The sequence below is a fragment of the Borostomias antarcticus genome (genome assembly GCF_949987555.1).
Source record: "Borostomias antarcticus genome assembly, chromosome: 17".
NCBI classification, from domain to species: Eukaryota; Metazoa; Chordata; class Actinopteri; order Stomiiformes; family Stomiidae; genus Borostomias; species Borostomias antarcticus.
In genome coordinates this window covers 7,209,126-7,222,378 of record NC_140250.1, presented here as the reverse complement: position 1 = coordinate 7,222,378, position 13,253 = coordinate 7,209,126, and the positions used below count along the sequence as shown (strand labels likewise).

The 13,253-nt window shown below is 50.9% G+C and overlaps 1 protein-coding gene across 1 annotated transcript in view; it reads right to left on the bottom strand.

Annotated features, from left to right (window-relative positions):
• Positions 1 to 12,276, bottom strand: part of ppargc1a (peroxisome proliferator-activated receptor gamma, coactivator 1 alpha) — a 51,876-nt gene extending 39,600 nt beyond the window's left edge. The window contains exons 1-2 of the mRNA XM_084451956.1: positions 12,163 to 12,276; positions 8,765 to 8,944 (exon numbers count right to left, since the gene is read on the bottom strand). Of these exons, the coding sequence (XP_084308082.1) occupies positions 8,765 to 8,944; positions 12,163 to 12,210 (228 nt within the window). The 5' untranslated portion in view covers positions 12,211 to 12,276. The remainder of the gene's footprint in view (positions 1 to 8,764; positions 8,945 to 12,162) is intronic.
• Between the last annotated feature and the right edge of the window lie 977 nt (positions 12,277 to 13,253).

The following is a 13,253-nucleotide window of genomic DNA, read 5'->3' as shown; positions in this document are numbered from 1 at the left end:
CTTGACTTGAGAGGGAGAGAGAGAGAGGGAGAGAGAGGGAGAGAGAGTGAGAGAGAGAGTGAGAGTGTGAGAGAGAGAGAGAGAGAGAGAGAGAGAAAGAGAGCAAAAAGAGACGCCTGTCCAGAGGATACGTCATGAGAGGCCATGGGTGGGGAAAACCTATTTAGGAGATTTGTAATCGTACAAAGTGTATGTTATCATAGTTTGACAATGCCACTGAAATCCATTTCCTATGTGCTAGTCTACTTTCATGAAAAAAAATCAAGCAATACAAAATCCGAAATAGTCAAAGCAATACTGTTAAAATGTTTTCCTCAAAATCCTCAAATCCACCCCGTTGAAAACGACACAACTCAATGGTTTACACTGCCCTGTTCCGACGACGGAGCCAGAGTGCTCTGGAAATTCACTTCAGCAGTCATCATTCGGATACTACAGTAGCACATTTCCTCCTCGGGAATATGGAATTATACGCTCCGGCTTACGGCAACATCACTCAAGTCCCAAGTTATTGCAACTACCAGGGACATGACAGTAAGACGTACAAAAGACTGTGGACATAGTCCTGAAAGAGCAGCTCGGCAAGTGGTCACCGATTACAGGCTTCCGTTGAGCAGCAAAGACGGGGAGGGCGGAAGTCGCGACTGTGGCTCAGGAGGTAGAGCGGGTCGTCCAATGACCACAGGGGTCGGCGGTTCGAATCCCGGCTCCACATGTCGAAGTGTCCTTGGGCAAAGACATGGAGCCTCATATTGCTCCCAGTGAGCAGGCTGGCACCTTGAGTGGCCGCCATTGGTGTGTGAATGTGTTTGTGAATGGGTGAATGAGAGGCCATTGTAAAGCACTTTGGATTAAAGTGCTATATAAGTGGGCTATTTACCATTTACCATAAGTGTTTCATTTCTAGTGAACAGGAGTGGTAGCCTTGTGAGACCATCCTGATTTCACATTCTGTTTCCCTCGCAAATCAGTCTGGATACTCTCCATAGAGATCCGTTTGGAACTGATCAGAAAATGATTTTGTCAATCAGCGTTGAGGAATTTGAAATAAAACGCTGGGCGGGTTTTTAGGTGTGACGCCAGGCGAGGAGCGGTTGAAGTTAGTGCGTGATAGACGGTGATAGACAGATGGTTCATCCAATCACCTGCCAAGTATTTTTGGAAAGTGCCTGCCCTTTTCCAAACTGTTTCCAACTGAGATTTCCCAGCTGTTTATGCGAAACAAACGTCTGGCATGTCAGGTTAAGTTACTGAGGCCTCGGCCACACTGGGTTCCTCAATGAGTCACCCTCCAAGCCGCAAACCACTCATGCAGCCCTGTTCCCTTCAAGATCTTCCAACTATTTCAGGCCTGCCTCTCAAATGGCCCAAAATAGGGCCATTGCAGAAGTGGAGCATAGGAAGCTCAGGAATGGCTCAGTTGGTTAGCGGTCCCCACCAGGGTTGACGGTTTGATTCCTGCCACCTACTGACTTCAAGTCTCAGCTGTAAGTGGTTTAAGATAAACGTCTGCTCAAGCTTTGTCTTAATCCCAACACTACATCAAATCAAATCAACACCGCTCAAGAGGCACAACACCCAACAGGCTTCTAACAAACAACCAAATCCTACTGTGACACACGTCAGCAAAAACATGTTCCCTTCTTTTTCATTGCTTGATGAGGAGGGATGAGGTGCTAGCGTGAGAAAGACTGAACTAAGATGGGCTGGACTGGGAGGACTTGGCTGGGCTAGGATGGTCAGGGCTAGGCTGGTTAGGCTAGGCTAGGCAGGGCTGGGATGGTCAGGGCTATGCTGTACTGTGTAGGCTAGGCTAGGCTAGGCTAAGCTAGACAGGACAGGGGAGGACTTGGCTGAGCTGGCCTAGGATAGTCAGGGCTAGGCTGGGTAAGGTAGGCAAGGCTAAGATAGGCAGGGCTGGGGAGGACTTAGCTGGGCTGAGATGGTCAGGGCTAGGCTGTACTGGGTAGGCTAGACATATAAGCTAAGCTAGGAAAGGCTGGGCTAGTCAGGGCTAGGTTGTACTGGGTAGGCTAGGTTAGGCTAAACTAAGCAAAGCTGGGCTGGCCAGGGATAGGCTGTACTGGGTAGGCTAGGCTGGCTAGGCTAAGATAAGCCAGGGCTAGGGAGGACTTGGCTGGGGTTAGGGTAGGCTAGGCTAGGCCACATCCCTCTGATGGATATGCCCTTCCTGGAAGTGGGGGATCACTGAGGACTAATAGTGCTTTCACATCTAATCATGTCACCTGTGGATTGAAGGCCTCACTCTCCCTTTCTCTCTCTCTCTCTCTCTCTCTCTCTGATTCTCTGTGTATGAGAGGGTATTAAAAGGATTCCAGGAATCCACAGTTTTTAACTCCCGCCCACATGAAAGTATACAGCGTTGAATAATACACGACGGCTTTGCACGTCTGGTTCTGGTTCTGTTTGCTGTGTGCAAAAGGGTGTGATGCGTGAGTGTGTGTGTGTGTGTGTGTGTGTGTGAGAGAGGGAGAGAAAAATAGTGAGTGTACTGTAGGTGTGCATGTGTGTGTGTGTGTGTGTGTGTGTGTGTGTGTGTGTGTGTGTGTGTGTGTGTGTGTGTGCGCGTGTGTGTGTGTGTATGTGGGGTGGCTTATTGGCTTAAAGTTTCCAGCCAGGTTAAAGGGAAGCGGTCCTGAAAGGCTCTTAGTAGAGATTACAACTTGAAATAAAAATAGCACGCACGCACACACACAGACACGCGCGCGCACACACACACACAAACACACACACACACACACACACACACACACACACACACACACACACACACACACACACACACACACACACATAAGCTATGGAAGTACTGTGACTAGCAGTCAGTCATCACATGCAAACACAACATGTGCATCCAGTAGCGTGTCACACTTACACACACGCTTAAACACGCAAAAAAGCAGACAAACATGCATGAACACACTCATGAACATTTGGAGAGTCACACACATGCACTTGTATCCTCACACCCTCTGGTGTAACTTGAGTAAGTGTTTTGAGAGTGAGACTGAAGTTTGCTAAAGTGACACGAAAGCACGCACATGAAAGCACACACACACACACACACACACATAAACATCCTGCAAGGCAAAATGTGGCTAAAGTTTACACGCTAAACTCTTAATATATCTCCACAAGCCTTAACATCTCCAGAAATTCAACCAAGGGTGTTCTGACACAGTTTAAACTAGGCTGCAGCCGACATGTGAGTCGCGGGGGGGGGGGGGGGGGGGGGGAGGGAGGCAGATGGACGTGACAGGGGGGGTCACATAGCTGACCCTGCCTGGTGTTCTTGGGTTCAATCCATTTTTTAAGCCCACTGGATTTAAACTTTCTAACTGGTTGTTTGTGGATGGACGGAGGGAGGGGGGGAGGGAGGGAGGGAGGGAGGGAGGGAGGGAGGGAGGGAGGGAGGGAGGGAGGGAGGGAGGGAGGGAGGGAGGGGGAGGGCTGATGGGTGTGTTGCGAAGGGAGACCTAAAGGTCTCACTGTGGAGTGGATCTGACAGACGTTTGGAGATAATACTCAGCATGCGTGTGTGTGTGTGTGTGTGTGTGTGTGTGTGTGTGTGTGTGTGTGTGAGAGAGAGAGAGAGAGAGAGAGAGAGAAAGTGACAGAGGGACCGAAGAAAGCGACCGTGGGTGCTCAACGTGCACATGTGAGAGCGTGCGTGCGCCCGTGTAGACAGACCTGACAAGTTTGTAAGTCAGGAGTTACACAGATTTCAGAGACGGGAGCCCACTTTCACAAAGCAGTGCAAATATATGTGCACCACAAACTGTTGGGGCCTAACAGTAAGGAGCGCTTGTTTTATTCTAATAGGGCTCACTTGAGAGAATCATATTATACGGAGCAGTATGATAATCCAGGAACCCTGGCTGAACCGGTGAGATGGTGCGGGCGGTGTTCTCTCAAATGTCAGCATAAATTTGCTAAATAAACGCAGCCAACGTTCGACAGGGACGGGTAACGGGAGGTCCTCTGTGGTGTGTGTGTGTGTGTCTGTGCGAGGGTGTGTGTGTGTGTGTGTCTGTGTGTGTGGGTCTGTCTGTGTGTGTGTGTGTGTGGCTGTGTGTGGTGGCAGTTGTGTGTATGTGAAAGAGAGAGAGAGAGAGAGAGAGAGAGAGAGAGAGAGAGAGAGAGAGAGAGAGAGAGTGTGCATAATGTGGCTTGGCTTGAGAGTTCCTAAGTATGTGTTTGTGTGTGTGTATGCTTCACCAGAGAGTGTATGACTCCTGTGTGTGCCTCCCTCTGTGTCTTGCCTGCCTCTGTGTCTTGTGTGTGTGTGTGTGTGTGTGTGTGTGCACACTCCGGGGAGGGGGGGGGGGCTTACAGAACAAAAAATGTGATCTGCACCCGTTCGTGGCGAGCCTCTCTAATCAGTCAGAGCTGCTTCCTATCCGTCACGTCTGCCCAGTAGCACAGAGCACCAACACCTGCCCCCCCCGGGACGCAGACGAACCCGCCCCCCCGGCGAGGGTCCTGGCCTGACGTAGCCCCTCCGCCAACCACACCCCTCCTTCTCTTATGTAAGCCGGCCCACCTAACGCTCCCGAAAGCCCTGTATCTGTCGGCATCCGTCGGCACCGACTGAACCCACCCGGCACCTGCTCAGGACTGACCAGCTGGGAGGGGGGGGGGGGGAGGGTTGTTTGGGGATGGGGGGAGGGCGGGGGGGGTGGCAAACTTCACTCGGGCTGGGGGACTCACGCTGTTCGCTTCATCTGTAACGGGTGATGCGTGCGGTACACATAGCTGGATTATGTACACGCACGCTCACACACACACACACACACACACACACACACACACACACACACACTAATACACACACTAATACACACACACGATACTACTGGTCTCCCATCTACCAGGGCTTCGGCTGATAGAGGCCCCTCCCCCTCCTGGCATTCCCATGTCAACTCTTCTCTCCTTATATGGTGGGCAGCCCAGTTAAGGCAGCCATTACTTCACTCTGGTAACAACCAATGATTGACAGCATGCATGAAGGTCGTCTTTTAAAGGGCTGGGAGCATTCTGTCCAGGTCCTGGCCCATTCCACACCTAAACCCGGCTGCAGATATCCCCTGTACACACACACACACACACACACACACACACACACACACACACACACACACACACACACACATCGTAGACCTGAGGCCTCTCCTCTCGTAGCCTGTGAAGGTCCTGGCTGTGTGGACACCTGACCCAGGGCTTACAGGAGAAAATAGCGCCCAGACCACACATCCCAGCGAGATGCTTTGGCAGAACACGGTGGTGTGAGACAGAGATCTACTGACTGACAGCCAGACTGGGAGGGGCTTCTGGGCTGGGGGAGGAGCCTGTTCCTTTCCCCTGCAGGGGCCTCGGTCCAGGACAGAGACAGGCCACGGCACCGCGGGAGGCCAGCCAGGGGACAGGGTCAGCCGAACACACACTCGTCCCACACACACACAGACACACACACACACATAATAATGTCACATGCACACTCTTTAAGCACACAGAAATGCACAAATGATCTGAAAAACACACACAATCCCACACGAACGATCTGAAACACACACACACACACAATCCCACTCAAACGCAAACCCACGCACGCACAGGTCGAGATGCTTATACGCCACATGCAGGGTCTCAGCTATTTCCCTGTATGCCCCATCAATGATCAAACGGCCATGGCGAGCATCGTTGACCGGGAGGAGGTTACTCTTTCACATCCAGCTGCATACTGACGCTGTAGAGGTGAGACTGAAGTTCAGCTAAGAGATGTCCTTCCACTTTTAACATAGACTGAGTGACCCCCCCCCACCACCCCCAAATAAAGAGAAAGAGAAAAGGATATTTCTCCTGTCCTCCCTTCATCCCTCCATCTCTCCATCCCTCCATCTCTCCCCGTCTGTCCAGTAGTTGGTATAGATTCAGATTCAGATCCATAGTAGTTTACTAGGAAATTGTTTAGGTTGATGGTGCACACACTGAAGGAGACAATATTAGACACACACACACACACACACACACACGCGCGCATAGTACAGTATCCCCTCCCTGCCACCTCTGGCCACCACTACCCAGGAGAGGGGCCCACGGGGACAGCTGTGTCCAGCCTCCAGGCACTCTCCCCAGGGCAGGCTGCAGCCTGGCGCCCCCCTCGGCGCTGTGCGCCCAGCCAGCGGTCCAGGCTCCGCCCCCGCCGGCCGGAGATGGGCCCGATAAATCACGCTGAGCTGGCACTGAAGGGCATCAGCCGTCAGCTCCCAACAATCCCTGCGCCTTTCTGCCCGCTACGACTCTTATCTTTCTGGCGTTCTTTCTTCTTTCTCCTTTCTCTCTCTCTCTCTCTATCTGCCTGCCAGCCGGCCCTTGTTTCAGGGATAACACCATAGCAAATCACACAACACAAACAACACGCTAACGGCACCTTGTTTGTGTGTGTGTGTGAGTGTGTGAGACAGAGAGAGAGAGAGAGAGAGAGAGAGAGAGAGGAGGGTCAGAGAGACAGAGAGAGGGAGAAAGGAAATGGAGAGAGAGGGAGGAACAGAGAAACAGAGAGAGAGAGAGGGACGAGAGAGAGAGAGAGAGAGAGAGAGAGGGACAGAGGATGGTAGAGAGAGAGAGAGAGAGGGAGAGAGGGAGGAGACAGAGAGAGAGAGAAAGGGAGAGAGAGAGAGGGAGGGAGGGAGGGAGGGAGGTGTGTATTTATTGTATACAGGTGTCTGGTTTGGGGTTAGGTACACGATCTGTCCCGGATACACATTAACCTCTGGTCAGGAATTAAAGAAAACACTGGCAGTAGGTGTATGTCTGTGTGTGTGTGTGTGTGTGTGTGTGTGTAAGAACGAAAGGAAAGAGGAAAGAGAGAGAGACAGAGAGAAGCAAGACTGCTGCCAACTGTTTTGCTCACCAGCCTCGTTCACACACTAACCTGCCCCAACCCGAACCTTAACCTAACATTATGACCGGTGCCCCACACAGGCCAGTCAGGGAAGTGCAGGAAGGGTGTGCCCCCCCCCCCCCCAACCCTAATCCCTAACCTGCAGTCCCAGTCCCAACCCTAATCCCTAACCTGCAGTCCCAACCTCACTCTCAACCCTAGCCCCAACCCTAATCCCTAACCTGCAGTCCCAGTCCCAACCCTAATCCCTAACCTGCAGTCCCAGTCCCAACCCTAATCCCTAACCTGCAGTCCCAGTCCCAGTTCAAACCCTAATCCCTAACCTACAGTCCCAACCCCAGTCTCAACCCTAGCCCCAGTCCCAACCCTAATCCCTAACCTGCAGTCCCAGCCTCAGCTCCAAACCCCAGCCCCAGAGCCCGGATCTGAGCTGCACAAAATTTTCCCCTGTCAGATTAGGAAGGATTAGCAGAAGCACCGGCCTACTCTGCCTGATGATGAACCGAGCACTTCCCATGGCAACTTCAGGCGCCGCCACAGATGGCAAACCCCCAGTCAAGGAATACATTAGCGGATTGGGAAGCCAGCTATCCTCCGAGCTTCCTCCCTCCCACGACAGAGGCCCACTGGGTGAGTCTCCGTCACACGACGTAGCCACTGGGTGTTGGGTGTGATGAAACGTCCCCTACTGTTAAAATATACCAGGATTTATATGTGTACCGCCCGCCGGCGCACACACACACACTCAGCGGGTGCTAAACTCCATCGTGAAAAAACGTGACACGCACACACACACATGCATGTACGCACGTGCGCACACGTACACACACGCACTCTCAACAGATCAAAATACACACACACACACACACACACTGGACAGTCTTTGCTCAAAGATATTTTTATCCATCCCTAGAGCCACGCATGGACGTCACCTCTAACACCAGAGGCTCCTGGCCACATGCCATCTGCCACTCCGAATCCCAAGAGCACCAGACGCCCAGAGCACCGGGACGTTCCGGAGGAAGAGGGGGGGGGGCTTGTAATGATGAGCCCTGTGGCTGTAGGGGGCAAAATGTGGAAAGAATTCAGTCTGCTATCAACCTCATCCACTATTGGTCCACCGGGACACACATACTATTATACTCTTATACTCTCTCTCTCTCTCTCTATCTGCTCCCTGTGGTTTATATCCCTCCCCCGATAAAGATGCAGCGCTGAACCAGACCTCTCTCAACCCGGCAGGCTGAACACCCTTCCGAGGACTTTGCTCCCCCCTGCCCATCGGTGACAGAGTCCGGGTTTTGCGTTTTAACCCCCCCACCCCCCCACGTGAATGAGTGACTGGGGGGGTTGGGTAAGGTTCCCCCGTCGGTGCTGGAAACCAAACCAGCAGGACAAAGGTGGCTTCGGCTTATCGTGTAGCCCCCGTACTTATCTCCCACTCTGTACTGTCCCAGGGGTTATATAGTCTAGTTTGTAAAGTCGGCTCGGGCCAGATCCTGGGACAAACGGGTTTTATCAGGGGGCAACTATAAAACGGGCGTGCGGAGCGATAGCGCACTTCCAATATTGTTGTTATTGCTCCCTGTTTGTCGGCGTTGCTGACGAAGCTAGCTCCTGACCTCCGTGGGTTTATTCTGCTGCCATCCATTTCCTGTTCCCCCAGATAAAAGAAAAGAAATCACGAGATTCCAGAGACTTCCACCACCACCACGACGTCTGTGAATAACCGCACCGCCGCGTCATGGCTGCCGTGACGACACGAGGGCCCGAGGTGGGGTTTGAGCGAATGCAAAAAAAAGCAGGAAAACCGCCACAGAGGGAAAAACATCGCCTTACCTCAAACAGATTGGACGCCTCGGTGCCATACTGACTGGATATGATCTCCGATTGGTCACTGTACCACTTGAGCCCGCCCAGGAAGCTCTCCGCGTCCAGGTCGCTGACGTCCAGCTCTGAGAGGTCGAGCTCCGGCAGGTCGGGACAGAGGGGCTGGTCCTCTCCAACCAGGGCAGCACACTGGGGGGGGGGGGGCAAACATGAAGGCCAGGGGTCAGGACACGCCAAACAAATATGTCAATGCTACAGTAGCACAAGCACGCACACACATAGGCCTACTGTGAATACACACACGCACGTACGCACACACACACACGCACGTACGCACACACACACACAGACGTGCACACACACACAAACACACAGGGGCCAATTACACACCAGGAGGATTTTAAAGCCAATGTAGGCTATCATGTACAGGATGTAGTATTTCATTACATCTGCCCTGCAATCACTTGTTGCTGGATTGTTTCGTTATACACGTCTATTATTGATGATAAGAGTGGAGGAGATCCTATTATAGCTCCTCTCATAGAAAGCATGGTCAGGTAACCACATGTATCATAGGCAAGAGTCATTATGCAAAACACTGCCGCAGTCCAATTTTTCTTGAGGCTCTGTCCAAGCTGCTGATTGGTTGGCTGCGCGGTGCAGGTCAGACTCATTTGAATGACAGCATGGCTAGACTTGCCACACTACTGCCCAGGGCGAGGGCGCATCAACGTAGCCTTCTGTAGCCCCGCGTTTTAATTTGCCGTCTTTCGATTCCCCCAGTGGACATTAGGATCCGCACCACCGCGGGCCTTAACGTCGCTGAACGCTGCTTGTTGACATTTCATCATCACCGTCACACTTTTATGTAGGCTATGTCTATGCGACAGCTGCCCCCCCCCCTCCCACACACACACCTCCGCTGCGCTCCAGACACAAATCATCCGATCCGTTGAGCTTTGATCAGCGGAGATCCTACACACTTTAAATCTGTCAGCCTCCGCGGGCGTTAAGTTCATCCCAGCAGTTGCACACTCGACGTAAACAAGTTCCAAGAAGCGGGTTCCTAACCTACATTTATTTTTCAGGTGCCAAAGATGTTAGAAAATGTTAATTGCTTCAGCGGGCAGAGCTAGCAGCAAGGTTAGGGATCCAGCCCGGCGCCAACATTTATTCTGGAACACGCAGGCTTCACTTCGAGTGAGAAACGCAAAGTCCTCGGGCGACCAAGGAGAGGTCAACTCGTGAGCCAACGAAGTGGAGTGAGCGAAACGCAGGTATTGTTATCCCAACTGCCTCCCCCCCCCCACAGAAATACTCTCGCATACCTGTTAATGTCAATTCTGATTCCACCCCTATTAAAATGCTGGCGAGAGAAACTTGTCAACCTACAATGCGTGGGGATTCATGGAGACACCCCGGTCGCACCTGTGGTGTGTGTGCGCGTGTGTGCGTGCGTGCGTGCGTGTGTGTGTGTGTGTGGCGGGGGTTGGGTTGGGTGGCACGCGATAAACCAGGGGGTGCGTCTCAGATCAAGATCGTGACGGGATCTCCGTGCCAAGTAGCCTATAGAGGTGAACTAAATAAACGCCCAGACCAAATTGATTTGCCCTCGCGATTGCGCTACTGTGATGACGGTCTGCATTGATGTGGCCAATCCCTGTCCCTCGCCATATGCATGGTGGGAAAGCACACATTCAACCCCACAGAGTCCCCCGGCCACTGAGAGCGAATGATCAGGTCTGACAATGAATACGGGGGGGGGGGGGGGGGGTAGATAAATAATCTAAAGAAAATCCATTAAAAGGATAATTCCACCTCAATCTTCTCCACGACTTCCAACGGTTTCAATGAAACAGCGCCGCCAGACAGCGAGAGGCGGGGAGCGCCGCTCCACAGTAGGCACCGTAATTTACGCACACGGCACATGAAAGCACCTGCTATGTGAGATTATTGCGAATATGACTATGGACTCTCCGAGGCAATCCTCAGATTGTAAAGGAGCGCTGTGGAAATGGCACGGCATGATTTATTGCACCGATAACTGAATGCACGCGAAGTACAGTAGCCTACAGAGGGAATCAGGATGACAAGAATAAGTCTAAAACATGATATGCTCTCGGGGAACACGCACATAAGCGGGGGTGGGGGTAGAGGCAGATATTAAAACGCAAGTACGATGGGCTACTCGAATCTGTCCATAAAATGCGATCTTCCCCCGCAAGCAAACTCAATACGACCATCTCTATAAATAATTGAAGTTAAGTGTTAAGGAGTGCCTATGTTGCATAACATTCGCCAGAATATGTCAATGACAAACAAATACATACATGCATTGCCTACTTGGTGAATAAGTAATGGGTTTGGTTGGGTCAATCCTCACTAACTTTACTTTGCTTCAATTGTAACATGAAAACAACCGACAGACGTATCATATCAGAAAGCAATTTGTCAGATTAATTATTATCTTTAGACTAACGTCAAATCAGTGTTATCTGCAGATAGCTGCGTGACTAGCTGCGTGACAGCTGCGTGGACCTCGGTATGATAGACATATTAACAAGGTTGGGGGGGGGTGTATTAAATATTAGTAGACTTATTCTGAAATCATTATTTGAAGTAGACAATATATTCTGTTATCTTACGTGCAATGCTATATAGTTAAGTGAAAAACACCCCCTGGCAATCATTAGCCCACGGAAAGACTTTCATGAGAAAAAGAAAACGCATTTAACGCAATTGTGTCCGTTTGATTGCATGCAACTGGGCTACAGATAAGCTCCTAGAAAGGGATGTTGGCACAGACGCGAGCGATAGCATTTACGATGCGCCGTAATGTCAAAACAGCGGTCTCTGTGAACAATCTCCGCTCGCTCTCCTTTGAACATAATCATGCTTAAATCCCGATAAGGCACCAACAAAACACGGTTATCCTCTCATGTTTTATATCATGCACCGTACAATACCTGACTGAGAAACATTTCTGTCATTCTGACTTCAAGAGCGGATACTTCTCAACACCGACACAGCAGCGGATTGAGTCCGTGACTGGAAAGATCTCCACGAGCGTGTAAACATTCTTTCCGATTGCGTGACATAGGGACCGCGGCCAGCAGCGAACTCCACCTGAAACACCGCTCCCGCAGACTACACACGGGATCTAACGGCTAAACCGTGACAATATGCAGTAAAAAGAACGATTCTGCACATCCCCTCGACTTGTCACATATTCCTGCGCTTCGTATTTCCCCCGTCTCCTCTCCTCTCGAACCAGCGCATAACACAATGTGCCAACAGCAGCAGCAAAAGGAATCACGGTCTTGGATGTTCTGCGCGGTCCATCTTCCCAGCACACTCCAGCAGAAGCTCTATAGTTGACAATAAGTTTGATATTTAGATCTGCTCACCTCTAATTCTCTCCACACCGAGTCCTGGTTGCACCTGTCCCACGCCATCCAGGCACTGAATGACGGTCCGCAAAACAAAAAAGAAAATCAAGGCAAAAAGAAATCCCCTCGCGCTCTCTACACGCTTTCGCACAGGCAACTGCCCCTCGCCGAGAATGAACTGAGGGCACCTGTCTTACAACTGCTTTCCATCACATGACAAAGCTATTAAAAGTAGGCAGGGGAGTGACTCCCGTCACCCCCTCCCCACTATTCTCCAATGACGTACTGGAAGCAGGCGGGGTCTGGCAGTACGCGCATAGTAGGCGAAATCTTTTCTAACTATGAAATCCTTTAATTCATACGACACGACACGTTGCGACGAGAGGCGCAAAACGGCGCTTTACTGATCTAGACGGCGCTGACAGACGGCGGACAGACACGCAAACAATTAAGACAAACATTACAAATATTCAAGATACAGTAGGCTGCCTGTCGCAGACTGCACATGGATTGTGTCTTAATCCGTATGGCACTATGCCTATATTACATGTGCATTCCAAAAAAGACACAACTAAATGGGCTATAGGCTATCAAATTCAGAACTTGAAGAATAGCAAATTTCCATTAGGCTATGTAATGTTCATTTTTTTTTACTGTAATTTTAGAATAGCTTTAATACTGCAGTCATGTTTTCTGGTAGCATATATTTGTTGCCTGTAGCCTATCCACCGGGTATGTTTCACAGAGCTGTCATTCTGATGCTGGTCTTGTGCGTAAAAGCTGTATCCAGCCGCGGTCTAACGACTGTTTATGCTGCACGGCTGCCTGCATGATTCACAACAGCAACGTTAGAAGAATAACTTGAATTTCTGGTTTTCTTCCCCATATTTCTTACACACCATTCATTTTCTGTCCCCCCAGAGCACGTGGCTTCTGGCGTAACAGTAGAGGGAAATTGAGCGACAGCCATATAGGGTTGTAGCCTGGCCACTCAGAAGTAAAGGCGCAGCAGGTGACAGTATTAACCGTGTATACAGTTGAAACACCGCATGTATACCCAACACCCCCACAGAAAACAATAACAAAAGCTATGTGGACATTTCAAACAA